Raw genomic sequence first — 18039 nt, forward strand, 5'->3', positions numbered from 1 at the left:
CATAACATTTGCTCCGGTCTTAAAGGTCAAGTCCACCCCGGAAAAATGTTGATTTGAATAAACAGAGAAAAATCAAACTAGCATAGTGCTGAAAATTTCATCAGAAATCGGATGTAAAATAGGAATGTTACATTTTAAAGCTTCGCTTATTTTGCACGAATCATTATGCACAGCTCAGTGACATGCAAATGAGACAGTTGATCAATGTCTATCACTATTTCTTTTGTTTTTTATTGTTTGAATTATACAATATTTATATTTTTACAGATTTGACCAACTTGAATAAACCATTTAGTATTCAACAATGCTAATTCCACATGTTCTAGGAGGAATTAATGGTTGTTTTCATTTGACAATGAGAAAATGAGAACATTTCATATAATACAATCCAAAGAAATAGTGGATGACGTCAGTCATCTCATTAGCATACCGACCAAATTAAGCGAAACTTTAAAATGTCATAACTTTCTTATTTTACATCAGATTTTGATAAAAAATTTCAGTGTTATGCTTGTTTGATTTTTTCTCTTTCTATTCAAATCAACTTTTTTGTTGGGGTGGACTTGTGCTTTAATATCTCTGAGAGCAAATGATCAGAGTGAGGATTATGGTAGAGTTTTCGTTTCACTATAACCTAAAGATAAAGATTTGGGTTTATTTAGTTTTGGCAGATACATTTTATGTTTGCTAAATGTACAGATTTTCAATCTGAGCAATTGTCGCTGGAGAAAATGCCTTGATTATTGGCCCTCTCTTTAGCCTCAACTCTAAGGTATTACTGTGGCCCATTCATGCCTTAATATATAGGCATAGAGCTATAGCTCCATGCATATATCATGGAGCTCTAATAGCTCTTTGATGTATGGATATATGCTCTGGAGAATGTACATGAAAGTGGTGTTACCCTGAAAATAATCAAACTTAAGGTCAAATAGAAACAGCCAACACTAAAGTAATTCTGCTCATAACTTGAATAATGAAACGATATTCTTTCCATTCATCTTGGTAGTATTTATTGGTAACAAACAAATGAAAAACATGTGTGACATAAATATACTGATTGACAATGAATTCAACAGAAGCATTAATAATCATTGTTTTACACCTCATGTGTTATACACACAAAAACAGTACTGTTTCAGGGTAATCCAGCCCAGCCGACAAGGCAATTAATAAACAGAAATGAATGGATGAAAGTGGAAAGAGGGGCTGGCTGAAAAGATCTATTGAAATTGGACAAGTTCAATCGGCGATTTCATGTACAATGCAAAAAATGCCGGTGTTAATTCAACACCAGCCCAGTGGTATCTGTAGTCCACACCTGAGAAGCGTTTACACAACACAGGTTTGGCATTACGCTAACACCAATTAGGCGTTTTAGCAACACCGATTCGTGTTAAACCAATATCAGTGTCAATCTTTACTGGTATTTCAATGCTTCTCTGTTGTGGAATGATACCAGACTGGTATTTAAAGGACAAGTCCACCCCAACAAAAATTTGATTTGAATAAAAAGAGGAAAATTCAACAAGCATAACACTGAAAATTTCATCAAAATCGGATGTAAAATAAAAGTTATGACATTTTAAAGTTTCGCTTCATTTCACAAAACAGTTATATGAACGAGCCAGTAACTTCCAAAATGAGAGAGTCGATGATGTCACTCACTCACTGTTTCTTTTGTTTTTTATTTGTTTGAAATATGAAATATTTTGATTTTTCTCGTCATTGTCATGTGAAATGAAGATTCATTCCTCCCTGAACACGTGGAATTCCATTATTTTAACAATTTGTGCTTCAGGCAAGGAGGTCCTAATCATCAAATTCGCAAAAATTGAAATATTGTATAATTCAAACAATAAAAAACAAAAGAAATAGTGAGTGACATCATCGACTCTCTCATTTTGGATGTAACTGGCTCGCTCATATAACTATTTTGTTGACAATAATGTATAAGGGACACTTTAAAATGTCATAACTTTCTTATTTTACATCCGATTTTGATGAAATCTTCAGCATTGTTCTTGTCTGATTTTTCTCTATTGATTTAAATAAAAAAAATTTCTGAGGTGGACTTGACCTTTAATTAACACTGGCATTTTTGCAGTGTATTATAACTTTCATCAGAAATTAAAACCTTAATTCATCTACACTGAATCTTGGTTTCCATAATACACAAAAAAACTGTGGTGTTAACCGGTGTACATAGAGGACAACACCTGTTATTTTACACCGGTGTTAAATTGGTGGTGTTAGTTTTACACCTTTAGGTGTTATTACAACACCTTTTGTTGTTACAATTACACTCTCTGGTGTTACATTTAATCTCTAGGGTGTAATTTTAACACCTCGGGGTGTGGTCCTCTATTAACACCAATTGGTGTCCGTTTTAACACCAGTTTTTTACAGTGTAATCACACATAGAGCCAGGAATTTTTCTTAACATCACCATCAGCCCACCTCTCGCCCATCCCTCCAGGTTTTTACAGGAAATGTTCAATTTCAAATTAATGTAATTTCGAATGATGATCAGTGGTAAAACATGTCAAAACTGCCTTCAATTCAATTTCACTGCATAATTTTTATACTATAGGGAGGCAATGAGTTTGATTGGAGGATGGTGGGGGAGAGGGGGGGGGGAATGACTTTACTTTTAATTAACAATGGTCTGCAGCTTGAACATTGTTTTTAATACTTATTTTGCTGTCATTTCATGTTTTGATAAATATAATTTGGTTGTTTGGAATTCTTAATTGAAGTTGTGTAATCTGGGCAAGCAAGTGTATTTATGGGGGGGGGGGGTAGGAAGCAAGCTAACCTAAAGGTCACATGATATATGTGTGTTTATATACTAGTATATATTTTTTTCTGGGGGGGAGTTTGTATAGTTCTTATTTAACATAAACAAATCTAAGGAAAAAAATCTGACACCCATATTTTGTAGACTGTGACATTCTAAGAAATTAACAATGTTAACAATATAAAACATGAGATATCCTTTATATAACCAAATACAATAAATGAAAATGTTTTACTTTATAATGGATTTTAATTGACGGTCGTTGCTTTTCTCAGTTTCATTCGCAGAAGAAGAGGGGGGTGGTTAAAAAAATGTAAGAACATGGGAACAGATCATGAATGGAGAAAATAATACATAAGTAAATTGAGAACGAGAGGGCAAGGGAAAGGAGCAAACAAAATTGATAAAATGAGACCAAGAGTGACTCACCTAAGAATAGGAGAGGAATGCACACTGCAAAAACTCTGGTGTTGATTTAACACCAGCCTGGAATCTATATATGTCCACACCAGAGTAGTGTTAAACAACACCGGTTTTGTTTTGGTCTAACACCAGATATGTGATGATACAACACCAATTAGTATTAAAAGAGCATCGGTTTGATTCCAAACTGGTGTTGTTTCAATACTTCGCTGGTGTGGACATAATATATAGATTCCAGGCTGGTGTTAAGTCAACACCAGAGTTTTTGCAGTGCAATAATATATTAATACTAATAGTTAACAGATTAAATGCAATATAATTCATATACACATCACACACATTTTCTTTGTCCTACAAATAACATTTGAATTTAGTATTAACCAATTGACCACTGATTATTGTTGAACTCGCTACACATGAAAAAGTACATAAAATGCAAGTAATTTTTTCATAGGACAGTCCACAAACATGACAAATACAATATAATAATGCAAAAAAAAACAACAAAGTATTCCATGTATTGTCATCGGTTTAACAAAGTACACCTTTTGAATACAATTTTGAGTTTTATCAGGTTGATTAAATCTTATTTTGATTAGTTTGAATTCATTCTCAGAATAACTATTTTAGCATGAGTTCATCTACAGAGATAAATAAAAATCTCAAAAAAGCAACATTTGAAAGCAAACAAAAATAAACCCCAAACGCATGGAGCAAATTTCAAATAAGACACAAAAATGCAGCTTTGGGGCGAGCCAAGTAGAGGGAAAGGTTGTTAATAAGGATCATTTTAGCAAGAATTCACCTACAGAGATTAAAAAAATATCCTTTCAGAGTAACATTTTCATTTCATATCATCGTTTTTTCCATTTTTGCAGATGCCTACAGAAGCAAAAAAGGATTACCAAATTGAGGGGGGGGGGGGTGTAAATCCAAATTGCAGATGTGGGGCTAGCTTGAAGTGATGGGACAAGGAGGGAGGGAATATGTATAAAAGATGGAAAACTATATGCATGAGTGTTGTAGGGTCATAGACACCGTTCTCACTACCTTCTAAAGTTCTAGTTTACTGGAACTAGTTTAGTGGAAACTAGTTGAACGTGTCGTGAGAACGGTCAAAGCGATCTTGGAAGGGATCTTCCAAACTGGTTCAGAAAACCACCTCCAGATGTAGTTTTATAAATCGCTTCGCCTTGGTAAACTGGTTTTAGTACACATGAGGACACAACTGTTCTCCGGGAAGCGATCTTCACACATTTTGAGCACGGTACTTCATACAACAGGAGTACAATATGGAGAGCCATTGCTACCACAATTCATATTGCTAAACATATATTCAATTTCTTATACGTACAGAAATTGTCCAATCAGAAGGCCTTTTTTAGTATACGTACACTCTGTACATATACTATTTAACTCTACACGTATACTAGTTAACTCTTGTGCGTATACAAGTTAAGTCTTGTATGTATACTAGTTTACTCTTGAAAGAATACTAGTTAACTCTTGTATGTATATTAGTTAACTCTTGTACGTATACTAGTTAACTCTTGTACGTATACTAGTTAACTCTTGTACGTAAAGACGATTGGCCAATTAGCTGCCATCTTGCATAGTGTCCCGGAGCATGCTTCTGCACTTGCAAAAGCGCTAGCATTGGTGCGCTAACGCTGCCATACTTCCATGACTCAAGGCCAGGCCATATCGCAGGTATGTCTTCCCAGTAACATCGCCTGGCAGGGCGATTTAATTCTGCCATCGAGTGCCTGGAGGATGAAAAGTCTTCCAGATCTTCTCTAGCAGAAGGGTAAAGATTTTAGAGCAGTTTTAACTTTATCTGGCGAAGGGATGTGCAGAAACCTTTACCGCCTACTTTATCTTTGGAGTGGAGTACCCCCGCAATGGTAGGAATGTACCGCTGTTGTACCAACAGCAGTTTGCGACTTGACATGGACAAGATGTTGCCAGCGAAGGTTCAGCGCTTCATTAATAGCCAGCACAAGTAAGCTGCACATAATTGAAAAACATCTGTTAACTTCTATTATTATTATTATTATTATTTGTTTGGCATCACCTGTGCCTGGGAGGCGAAAAGTGAACTGAATCACTATGACCCGCAGGTCTCTCCTCCCGATATAACTGATTGGGGGGAATGCAGGTGGACCACTTCACCGGGGTTCCCCCTACTCCTATACGAATAGTGCAGTGGGTTCTTAACGTGCAAAGGTGGTGACTCTCCTCTACACGGGGCCTCCATTTAACGTCCTATCCGAGGGACTGAGTGTTCCATTGTAACATAGCCTGCATCTATGAAACATGGGAGAGACGTTTACACAAAACGCACTGGCTTCAGTCATCCGCCCGGGGTGGACTCGAACCCACGATCTGGTTCGACGGGCAGACGCGTTACCGACTGAGCCAACACCGCTCTCTATGCCTTAATACTTATTTGCATATGCAAATCTGATAGTGTCCAATGATTATTCAAATATAAAGAGAATGAAGCTCAGACCTATGAATTACAATAAAGAGGAGATGATGGAAATTTATTGGGCACACACTAAGGTGGGGGGGGGGGGCCTGAAAGCATCTGCAACATAGCATTGACCTGAGCAACAAAAAGGAAAAAAGGAAAAGTGTTAACAAATTATCATTTCCTCCTATAAAAGCCTCTTGATTTACTACAAATTAATGAGTTATTATTTTACACATTTATTTACGATATCCAATTTGACAAAGCTATAGCTAGTAACAACAACCACTGCGTACGGACCCCTGAAGGCTGAACAGAGTTATCGTGTAATGTTGGAAGTTTGACTATCGTAAGATTGTGCTTTATTTCTATATATCTACCGTTATTTATTGTTACCGTCGATATCAAATAAAACAAAACTTATCGCGGACGGTTTGTATTGAAACGGAAGGCCCAGGACCCTACGACTTCAAGTCACGTACTCGGCTGAAGAAAGCGCTCAACGAGCATAGAGCCACGTCGGTGCACTTTCAGCAGCAGCGAGAGTGACAGTGACGGAGCCGATGTTGAGCCACCGCACCACCACCAGATAGACTGGACGATGACTGGTGCAGTTGTGGAAATTGTACAGTGATGCCAACGCAAATGGATTGCATATGTTGCCACGAGATAGGAAACTGCAGTCAATTTTTGTCTCCGTCTGTGAACTGTGTTATAGATTATGAAGATTTTTCAAAAGTTTGTCTTGACTGGTGCAATTGTGGAAATTGAACAGTGATGCCAACGTAAATGGAGTGCATATGTTGCCACGAGATAGGAAACTGCCATCATTTTTTGGCTCTGTTTGTGAACTGTGTGATAGATTATGAAGATTTTTCAAAAGTTTGTCTGGAGCGTGCGGTGTTGAGAACTGCGCTTGTTGCCCGCCTGGACTAGTCTAGATCTGGACGTTCGTGGTTATTTGTTTGGAAAACCCTGCACGCATTCACCGCACACATAATATACCCGCCCGACTTTCACCTACCTCCACAAACGTCCAGTTCCATTCAGTTCATTTTACGACCTTGCTTCAAAATTCTGAAGCAAAGCAATAAAACCAGTCCCTCCCACCTCCTAGCGAGTTTGTTTGTTGTGTGCAGTAAAAAACAAAGCATGCAGTGCGAATGTGGTGGTACTGTGCCTACATATATACGCTATATACGGCGGCACATTCAAATTGTGTGTAGACCGGCGCTTACCAATTTGTAGATTCCAAACGAGTTCTGATTTTTTAGATTCCAAATGAGTTCTGATTTCTGATACATGCTTACTGATATCGTCAATTCTGGGCTTTCTGTTAATTGTTCCAATGATGGAAACAACAACAACTTGTGTCGATTCTTCCATCATTCGTGATTCCATCGTGTATGCCAAAAAGAAGTTGGGAATATCAACTCTCAAGCCACAGCAGGAGAAAGCATTTGAATCTATGTTAAGAGGGCACGATGTTTTCATGGGGTTACCAACAGGTTATGGGAAGAGCGTTGTTTTCCAAGGAGCGGCATTCTGTAGCGAATACATCAAGAGAATTCAAGAGAAGGACGACAGTAATTTTGTGGTTGTTGTCATGCCACTGAAGGCCCTTATTAAAGATCAACTGACCAGAGCTGGTGAACTTGGCATTGCTGCGGCTGACATAAGTAGTGGACTGACCGATGAACTTAGAGAGCAAATATCGTGGGCAAGATTTCGCTTTTGATGTCTTCTCCCGAGTTTCTGACCGGAGACTCAGGATCAGAATTTTTGAAGTCAGACTCTGTGCAACAGCAACTATGTGGATTTTTTGTTGATGAGAGTCATTGTGTTACGAGATGGTGAGTTTAGATCTAGATCTACAGCTTAATATTTCAGTTAGTCTGCTGTGCTATCGTCAGGTCTAACTCTAACTAAGTAACGTTAACTAGATCTAGGTAACCTGGTTATCATGGTATCATCATGAAAAATTTGATCTGGAATCTAGATCTAACGTTAACGTTTGAGACCTTCTTCTAGACATCGAATACTTTATAACACCATTAAAATTTTGTGAACTGTTTTGTGAAGATTTGAATATTCTATTTTTATAAAATTTTGACTGCTTGTTTGATTTCAAATCAATATTTACTTGGGTGGATTTGCATTTTAATTTGTCTTAAAACCACAATTTGAAAGGAGATAATAATGTTAAAGTTACTATGAATGTAAATGTACATGTAGTCTTAGACAAAGGGGAAAATCAGTGACCATTGGAAATTATTTTTTGCAACATCATCCAATTTCTGTCAGTTACATGTTAATTTTGGGGTTTAAAAGTTTCTACAGTATGACTAGATGCATACATTTAAATCTAATTAAAAAATATTCAACATTTTCATTACAAATTCATACATTGTTGACTTTTCATCCTGATGTGTCATCTGTATTAAGTCTAAGCATACTTATTCTTTCTATATGCAGGGGTCAGGCATCAGGGAAGACACAAGCTTTCTGTGGAAGTTACGGCCAACTCGGAGAGATACGGTCAACACTACCATCAGTCCCTGTCATTGCTATGACAGCAACGGCAACAACAGAGGCAAGGAAGCAAATTACACACAGCTTGGCCATGAGGAACTATGCCACTATCGTGGAGTCTCCAGATAAACCCAATTGATATCAAACATGTCATGTTGGAGACCAGAATGAGAGATGTCGCCGATTGCATGGAGTTTCTGATTGATGAGCTGAAGACCAAGGGACAGCGGTGTGAACGTGCCATTGTTTATTGCCAATCAAGGAAGCTTGTACCTGACCTGTATGCAATTTTTTGCAGTGAGTTGCCTACGTCATCTGCTGCTTTTGTTCAGATGTTCCATACAGCATACATCAAATACATCCCAGCGAGCTCATCACAGGAAGCTGACAGTGGTAGAGAGTGGGCTTTTTGTATCAGAGACACAAATATTCTTGGGGGCAAGTCCAGATGGAGTGGTGAGTTGCCAGTACTGTGGAGAGGGCGTACTTGAAATAAAGTGCCCATTTAGTGCATCACACACCTTTCCTTCGCCAGAGAATGTTGAATTCCTACAGGCATCAGATGATGGGACTGTTGGTCTAAAGAAGTCCCACCAATATTTCTCTCAAATACAATTTCAAATGGGAGTAATGAAGCGTAAATGGTGTGACTTCTTTGTCTACTCAAGACATGGACAGCACAACATACAAGTACAATTCGAGCAAGATAGATGGGACGAATTACTTCTTCACAGCAAAGACTTTTTACATCAGAGAAATTGCCGATGAATTAGTTTCGGCAGCTGCCGTATAAACTCCTTTACCCGAACTATATCTAGCAGAGACTTACATGTACTCTTTGAACATTCTTAAAGGCTGATGAACCTCTCTCCACACAGATAATCCAAGTTGACGTCACCATCAGTGGGAATGACAAGGAGATAACCACCAGGCCAGTGGCAAATGCAGCAAGGGCTCCATCGGTGCCGCCACCTGGACCTGACCCCGTACCAGCTCCGAATAGAATTGGCAAGAGTGTGGGAGCTGTGTGCCCATGCCGTCAGTGATTCAGTGTCGCTGTAGCCATGAAGTGGACAACTGTGATAGGTTTCGAGATGAAAGAATAACTTGCATTGTAAGACACGAGGACTTTCATAAAGTATGCCTCGAGAGAGTAGTTTTACGAACCGCCCTTGTCGCCAGACTAGATTCGAGAGGACATCGAAGGAACTTGCCTGAAGTGCTTGATAATGTGTAATTGAACTGCAAAATGAAATGACAATATCTTTGCGACCTTGCCACTTTCCAAAACATGTTCTACCACATGCCCAGACATTGGACACATTCAGACGTAAACCCACCACCTTTTAAAAAAATAATTTGTACATGTAGGTCATCAGAAATTGCTACATTGCCATTGATGCATGCAGTGGCGGACCGTGACCTGGAGGAGACAAAGCATTGGAGGTGCACTGTATTGTTTGTGAACAATGCTGTGCCCTTCCAATGCTTTGTCCCCTCCGGGTCATGGTCCGCCACTGGATGCATGTAATATTAGAAGATTCATCTACCCACCGCTACTGCTAAGCTTATTTGTAGCTGCAGAGTCTATACCATGCTCTTTTCCAACACTTGCATTATATGATTGTAAAATTCAGTATCAACGTCAGTAATCATATTCTTCCTTTTTTCCAGTTCCCAGAGATACGTAGCTTGCAGGCTATTTACCTAGTGGGTCCATCGCTACCTGGGAAAGGGCATCCTTCAGGTGATTCCTGCCTGTGCTGTCACACGGATCCATGAGGCTTTCCCTGCACCAGATGGAAATTACATTGGATTCAAGGAGGGAGATGATGGAGAGGAGATTCCTGTCCCCGAAGAATTGATGATCTAAATAACAGCAGATGGACACATATGCAGCAGGACAATATCCTCTTACCGTAGCATGATTTTTTTTCTTATCGATGCAGTGATTTCTTTTTTTACACATACAATTGTGCATTTTTGTGCAACTCTCAATAAGACTTTAATTTTTGTGAAACACCCCTTCTCAGGTTATGCATGCAGGCAAAACTGTAAGAGGCGTTCAACTTGCTTCATTTGTGCTTTGTTTGCTTATTCCATATTTGTACATGTAGTTTTATATTCATGACAATGTTATCTGTTAAATGAAAGAGATAATCTATATGAAGGAAGTCGATGAATGTCTTTTGTTAGGCTACAAAAAGAGCAGTTTTGGTGGGTAAAATGCCATAATGGAACTGTAGCCATTATTCAAATACTTTTTTTTAGGAACTTGTCCCTTTGTATGAAGATGGAGTACCAATCATAGGAGAATTCAAGAAGAAGGTAACCTTTCAGAAGGGGAAGACAAAGATAGCCCTTCTCTTCGCACTTCTGGAGGGTGTCTTTGAGAAGGATATATTGGCCCATGGGGAGGCCTGTGGGAGTCGGATAGCAGTTAACAAGGTGGGAGATAAGGACCACCACGCTCTAAACCCCGAAATCTCAATGAAATAAAAGGCGACAATATTCTTTTTCTATTTCAAGGCCCATTCCATTAAACAAAAATGCTTTGTTGGAACTTCAGGAAGTTGGAAGTTCAGGACCTCAAGCGGCGTTGCTTGCCTAACAGCCAGAGTTCCATGAAGAAAAGAAAAATTCTAAATGTGCGGCAGCCAGGCGGCTATAAAAACAAAAAGAATAAGTGAATACAGGGAATCATTTGTCATAGAACTCTTAAACACACAATTTTTTCTGTATAAGCATGTTCTTGTTTAGATAGTACTGTCAAGAAGTCCAACTAAACATTGAACAAATTTGAATGAAATTGCAAGAAATATGAAAAGACTCAAATGTTTCCACATCAGTGCCATGTTATATGATATCAAAACAAAAAAAAAGCTGAGTATTTCAGATAGGTTTTGGGCGATAAAACTTTGTCTCTTTCATCCTGTTCAGTCTATGTGTCTATGCGTTTTACGTGTTGAAGCAAAAATCTCATCATAACGATCGATCAAGATGGAGGTAAAGAGGAAAGCAAATTTTACTGAGGAGGAGAAAGTCACACTAATCGATGAAATAAGAGACAGGGAAGATATCCTGCGACCAAAATCCAATTCTAGGGTAACCTTCCAAGAGAAAGAAAAGGTGTGGGCCGAAATTGCCCTCGAACTAAATGCTGCAAACCCCATGGTGAAGAAATCGGTGCTAGAAATTTAGAAAAAATGGCACAACTTAACAAGCACCATGAAAGAGAATCTACATCAATAGAAACGGGCAATGGATCGGACAGGTAAGCAACGGTTTCTCTTTTCTTTCCTTCATTGTATTTTTTTCATATAGACTTATAAAATCTGGTAAATGTACATGTATTCGGTATATCCACCCCCGTACTTAACATAAAAAAAATGTTAGACTCTATCCAGCCGCCCTGGGGGTTAAATAATTAAAAGAAATCGAGATTCGATCAGCAGGCCAAACATTAGGTTTCTGGTCAGATTTTGACTGAAACATTGTAAGCTTTATTACTTTAAATCAGATAAAAGTGAATTAAAATGGGAAACATTTTTAGTGATTACTAATCACACACACGGTCTCGAACAAAGAAAACAAACACAACAAGAAGTGAAGTCAGATATCGGCCAGCCGACTGCTATTCTAATCTCGGCCGGCATAGCGTCACTCATGCATGAAAAAAAAAACGGAAAGACAAGACAAATATGAGCGACTGGTGTGGAACATTTTCTACTCCTTACAGTGGCAATCAGCTCACCATCGTCGAGAAGGATACCCACTGTCTCCCAATAGATGACCGTCTCAATTAAAAGTTTCGATTCGCTCTAGGGCAATGTCATCGTAGATGAGATTGGTGATGTACAGAATACCTTCCCTGTCCCTGTCGAATCAATCGGGCTTGATAACTTCAGCATTGGTATATGTATCCAAAGGGATGAACTTGTCTGTCTGCCATCTTTTCTGTTTATGCTATACGGCAACCAACAATTAAGACAGCTCACAACTGTCTTAAATTTAGGGTAAAATTCTTAGCCATGTAGTATTTATGGAATACAGACTCTGCATTTTTAAGAAAAGTTACTTAGCCATTCATCCCAAATCTGTCTTAGTCAGGCAAAAATTCTTAGCCAAATTCTAAGACAAAATTCTTAGCCAATTCTTTATGGAATACGCGTTTTGGCTAAGAATTTTGGCTTAGACAGAAAAATAAGACAAAATGCTTAGATTTTTTACTTAAGCATGTTTCATTTATGCAATACGGGCCCAGGTCATCAACTGAGCCAGTTTTTGTGGCTCAAGCCGGTGTTGATGGCGAGAGCGTCGACATGGGTGACGATAATGGTGAGGTTTTGTTCAACTTGCTTTCTTTTCTCTATTTTTCATCATTTTAGCTTAAACTAGGAACAAACATCCTCTGATAAGACAAGAGACAATGAGGATGGGGTCCAAGGTCATCTAGGGATAATGGTAAAAAATGGTGGGTCTTGTGGTTTCTGAACCGCCTTGTCTTCATATTATTTTTTTAATGTATTAATACAGGTGGAATTGAAACAAAGAAATTAAAAGTTTCACGTCGGATGACAGAAGAGGAGTTTCAGGAAAGAGTTAAGGAATTCCTTGGCCTGAAAGGGCGGGATTATGAATATGCCAAGGCGGGGAGAGCAAAAAAGTACTGGTGCTTCCCCATCTAAGGTAATCATGTGACCCTCACTGCTTCTTTCTTTTTTTCTATCCAGGATGCCAAGAATGGGAACAGTTTGCAAGAAAACAACAACTCCAACATTGTCATAATTGGGAAACCATAAAGATTAAAGACTTCAATGAAAAGAAAGAGAGAAAAATAGCAGCAAAGCAAAGAGAAGAAATGGACATCTAATATTTTTAATAAAAATCATGACTATGGAAGTAAAAATATGCATTAAAGTACAATACCACCGATCCCGCTATTTGAAGATCTATTTTAAGGACCTACTGAGATATGTGATATTTTTTCTTATCAATTACTTAAAGACGTCACTTTCATTTTCCAAAGGGCAAATGGCGTACTTTTGAGTGCATCACTATTAAAAGGGTTACCAATTTTCATGAAACGAATGACAACTAATCATAATTGATGAATTAAACAAAGGAAAAACTTGGTTTAATCCTCTGTATTACAAAGAAAAGAGGCAACAGTAAAGGTATCTTCAAAGTTGGGATTGTTTCAATTGAGTAAGAAGACCTAACACATAAAGCAAACAACTCTATTTTGAGGCACTGATGCACAATCCACGGGCTCCTTCTTGCTCATTGTCCTGTCAGGCAAGTTGGCGTGTTGGTATGGATCCCATCAGGTGCATCCTGCACTATGAAGAGATGAGGAAATGGTCATTAATATTAAATCTGATGACGAAAAGGAGGACAGACTGTTTCCAGAACAATCACAACTTTGCATTATTCACCTTCAAGATCAGGAATTGGAGGACATGGATGCAAGTACCAAAGAGCATATTAATTAAAAGTGGGAAAATGCTAAATTTTGAGAAAAAAAATCATTTTTTAATTTTTTTTATTTGATCTATTAATATCTAGAGAAGCTAAATCCAGAGTTTGGGTATAAAAAATGCACTAGAAATACCCTTAATTACCCAATTTAATACCCCTAATTAATTTCTTTTGTATGCTCTATAAATAAACAAAATGCCATATTTACTTTCAATCTTTGAACTGTCATAATTTCTTTATTGATTTGCCAATCAATTACAGTGAGTAAGGTATCATTTGAAAGAGTTTTTCTGCTCTCAAAGAAACACTCAATGTTGCAGTGTTTGCTGCTATCTGTATGTGAGGTTTGTCCAATATCAGCACATGTTGGAGCAGTGATTTGTCATCCTTGCGATCATTCATACAATTTTCATCAGTATGCCTAAAAAATGACAGAAATACGTAAAAAAACGAAGAAGGATTCAATGGAATCCCGTGGCAAGACATCAAAAAGGCCAGGAAAGAGGCAAACGAAGATCCATCACCCAAGACAGCTTCAGAAAGGAAGCTAAAGTTGAATAACTCCCCTGCTGCACTAAATTCCAAGCCTGGTCCCACTCATACCAATCTGCGTCAGGCTTTGGAGGGGAATTATATCAGTGGACCTCTTCTGACAGCTGCCCTTCAAAAGGCTCATGTGTGTCCAGGAGGTGAGATATTTTTAAATCAGGCATTACTTATGTGTTAAACATCTAATTTAAAGTAAAAAATATTCATTATTATTTACGAATTTTTTGTGTCTTATTGCAGCCAGGCAAAGCTATCTACTGCACATGCAGCGCAGTCTTATTTTTGTGGTCAATACTTTAGCATCAAAATTTAAATGTAAACAAGTTAAAACTGCATTGGAATTTGAAAGAGAACCATGAATGGATTGAAGCTGATAAATATTTTGTAAACAAGTGGAATGCCTCTGGCCGTCTCACCTGCATCACGCGGTTCAATATAGCAGCAGTGCTGACTTGAATACTACTCTAACTCGCACAAGATGTTCAGTGATACATGGTTACTCTTATGTCCACTTTTTATGAACTAGACCAATAAACTTACAGAGATATGACGGTTATTCAACAAAAAAACCCAACATGGCCAAAGTTCATTGACCTTTGACCTTGATCATGTGACCTAAAACTGGAACAGGATGTTCAGTGATACTTGATTACTCTTATGTACAACTTTCATGAATCAGATCCATAAACTTTCAAAGTTATGATGGTAATTCAACAGATACACCCAATTCGGCCAAAGTTCATTGACCTTTGACCTTAGACATGTGACCTGAAACGTGCACAGGATGTTCAGTGATACTTGATTACTCTAATGTCCAAGTTTAATGAACTAGACCAATAAACTTTCAAAGTTATGATGGTAATTCAACAGATACCCCGATTCGGCCAAAGTTCATTGACCCTAAATGACCTTTGACCTTAATCATGAGACCTGAAACTTGCACAAAATGTTCAGTGATGCTTGATTACTATTATGTCCAAGTTTCATGAATCAGATCCATAAACTTTCAAAGTTATGATGGGAATTCAACAGATATCCCCAATTCAGCCAAAGTTCATTGACCCTAAATGACCTTTGACCTTGGTCATGTGACGTGAAACTCATGCAGGATGTTCAGTGATACTTAATTAACCTTATGTCCAAGTTTCATGAACTAGGTCCACATATTTTCTAAGTTATGATGACATTTCAAAAACTTAACCTCAGGTTAAGATTTCGATGTTGATTCCTCCAACATGGTCTAAGTTCATTGACCCTAAATGACCTTTGACCTTGGTCATGTGACATGAAACTCTAATAGGATGTTCAGTAATACTTGATTAACCTTATGGCCAAGTTTTATTAACTAGGTCCATATACTTTCTAAGTTATGATGTCATTCCAAAAACTTAACCTCAGGTTAAGATTTGATGTTGACGCCGCCGCCGCCGTCGGAAAAGCGGCGCCTATAGTCTCACTTTGCTTCGCAGGTGAGACAAAAACGGTATGGATTGAGATTTTTAATTTGTATTTCAAACTCAAGTGCATACTACTGCTCATGACAAACAATGTGCCCGGCATGGCATCACGTCGCCATCGGTGCACATTCCATCACAAGAATGTTATAGATTACCAATTACTTTGCATGATAGAACAAGGCTGAACATAATCCTATTGCATGATATTTATGAATCTGTCATGCAATATTGACAAAGGATTATTGTCATGATTGTAATATGAATGAACTAATGAACATGTGTTTGCATGGTGTTTATATTTCAGGATACCTCATCCCTCTCAAAGACGAGCCTAAGTGAAGTGGGCTGAATACCAACATCGTTCTCCGGTGTTCTGAGTGTGGTGCCGAGTTCTCCTTTGTGACTTCAGAAAATGTCTTTCGAGGCCATCCAGATGGCAAAAGTGCCAGTATTAATAGGAAGGCAGTCCTGGCAGCATCTGAAGTTGGACTGGGGAGAGTGGGCTTGGCGGATCTCTCCAGCATCATGAGACCGGCACCACCACCTGAACAGCGGAGCTATCAGCGGCACTTGAAATGTGTGGCAACAGCTTCTGATCAGGAGATTAGATAAGTTTGTTATAAGCTAATTTTCATATGTGATGCAGTGTTCACTTTAAGACAATAATCTCATACTGAGCCAATCAAATATCTGAATAATTATAAAATCTAGATCTTATCTTACGTATAGAGTATAAAATATTTATCATGCAGTGTATAATGTATTTTTGGCCAAAAAAATCTTTATGACCTGTGCTGATCAAATATCAATCTTGTAACTAATTCTTGGTGGGTTTTCTTCTTTTTTATATTACAGGTATCTGAGGAGCAAATGAGGGAGGCTGCGAAGCGCCTGAGGGACAAGGCCAGAGAAGAAGACCCCTCAATTGGACCTGAGGATATTGTGGATGTGGCAGTGTCTATGACGGTACATGGCATAAGCGTGGGCACACGTCGAATCATGGGGTGGGGGTGGTGATATCATTAGATACTGGGGAGGTTTTGTCAAAAGTATGTAAGGAATGCAATGCACGGAAGGGATGGGATAGGTATAAGAAATGGAAGAGTGAGCATGAGTGTTATAGGGGTCATAGTGGGTCTAGTGGGGCTATGGAAGTAGTCCAGATTGGACCTTGTTGTTTGAAAGTGCCCTTTCCCAAAAGCTAACATAGAGGGCACATGTCTCCCAATCTCTATTCAGCGCCAATCTACTCATCTTGACTCAAGATGAGTAGATTGGCGCTGAATAGAGATTGGGAGACATGTGCCCTCTATGTTAGCTTTGGGGAAAGGGCACTTCCAAACAACAAGGTCCAAACTGGACTACTATGGAAGCAGCAGGAGCTAAAACATTATGGAGTAGGGCAGTAACTAAACATAAATTAAGATTTAAATACATGTTAGGCGATGGGGATAGTAGTGCTTTTAAGGGTGTAGAGGAGATTTATGGGGATGGGCATAAGGTACATAAGGTAGAGTGTGTAGGGCATGTAGGGAAACGTGTATAAGGCATTAGATAAGTATCGTAAAGATAAATCGAGTGAATTGTTAAGTGATGGTAAGAGGGTGGGGCATGATAAGGGCAGACTAAGGGGAACATCAGATACACTATCAATAGGAAGATTAAGTAAATTATATAGGGCAACAATACGTAGTTATAGTAATAAGGGGGCATTAGATAATGAAGAAGATAAGGTTAGGGCTGTAGAGAAGATGCGCAAGGCAATACTGGCAATCCTGTATCACTCAGTAAAAATGAGAAAAAACGGGATACGGTACGTCACCAGTACTGTCCCAAAGAAGGATGGTGTGAGTACAAAAAGACAGGCAAACAGGTCAACAGAGAGAATCACTTAGACCCTGTGTTTCTCAAAGAGCTGTTGCCTTCATTCACGCGACTCAGTAATCCAGATCTCCTTGAGAGATGCCTCCCAGGTATCACCCAGAACCAGAATGAGAGCTTCAATGCTCTCATCTGGAAAAGGTGTCCTAAACACCTGTGGAGAGGTCCACGTGTTGTACGCACTGCAGTCAACCATGCGTTCAACTGTGGCGCAGAGAATGGTCGCAACAGATTTATTTAGACACCTTCGACTCCCAATGGGGATCACACCATTCATGCAGCACGTAAAAGGGATTATTGTAGATTAAGTAATGCTAAATATAAATCAAGTAAATTAATAAAGAAAATTAGGGAATTGGGTAGGAAAGCTAGGAAAATTAGATTCTTCTAGATTTTATATTTTCAATTTATCTTCCTGTTGTAAATATTCATTAATAGCTTTA

The 18039-nt window shown here is 38.5% G+C and overlaps 1 protein-coding gene and 1 pseudogene across 1 annotated transcript; both read left to right on the forward strand.

Moving 5' to 3' along the window:
* Positions 1-7047: 7047 nt before the first annotated feature.
* Positions 7048-8367, forward strand: LOC121406228 (ATP-dependent DNA helicase RecQ-like). Its single transcript, XM_041597250.1, has 2 exons — positions 7048-7412; positions 8172-8367. The coding sequence occupies exons 1-2, from the start codon at positions 7048-7050 to the stop codon at positions 8365-8367; spliced, it is 561 nt and encodes a 186-aa protein (XP_041453184.1).
* Positions 8368-11434: 3067 nt separating this feature from the next.
* LOC121406229 lies at positions 11435-16960 on the forward strand (annotated as a pseudogene).
* Positions 16961-18039: the final 1079 nt, after the last annotated feature.

Source organism: Lytechinus variegatus, chromosome 19 (genome assembly GCF_018143015.1).
Source record: "Lytechinus variegatus isolate NC3 chromosome 19, Lvar_3.0, whole genome shotgun sequence".
Lineage (NCBI taxonomy): Eukaryota > Metazoa > Echinodermata > Echinoidea > Temnopleuroida > Toxopneustidae > Lytechinus > Lytechinus variegatus.

What these genes read in the sequence shown, in the direction of transcription:
- LOC121406228 (XM_041597250.1), top strand. Translation starts at nt 7,048, where the DNA reads ATGGAAACAACAACAACTTGTGTCGATTCTTCCATCATTCGTGATTCC. An exon ending in GAACTTAGAGAGCAAATATC is followed by an intron (nt 7,413 to 8,171) that starts GTGGGCAAGATT and finishes TTCTATATGCAG; the next exon opens with GGGTCAGGCATCAGGGAAGA.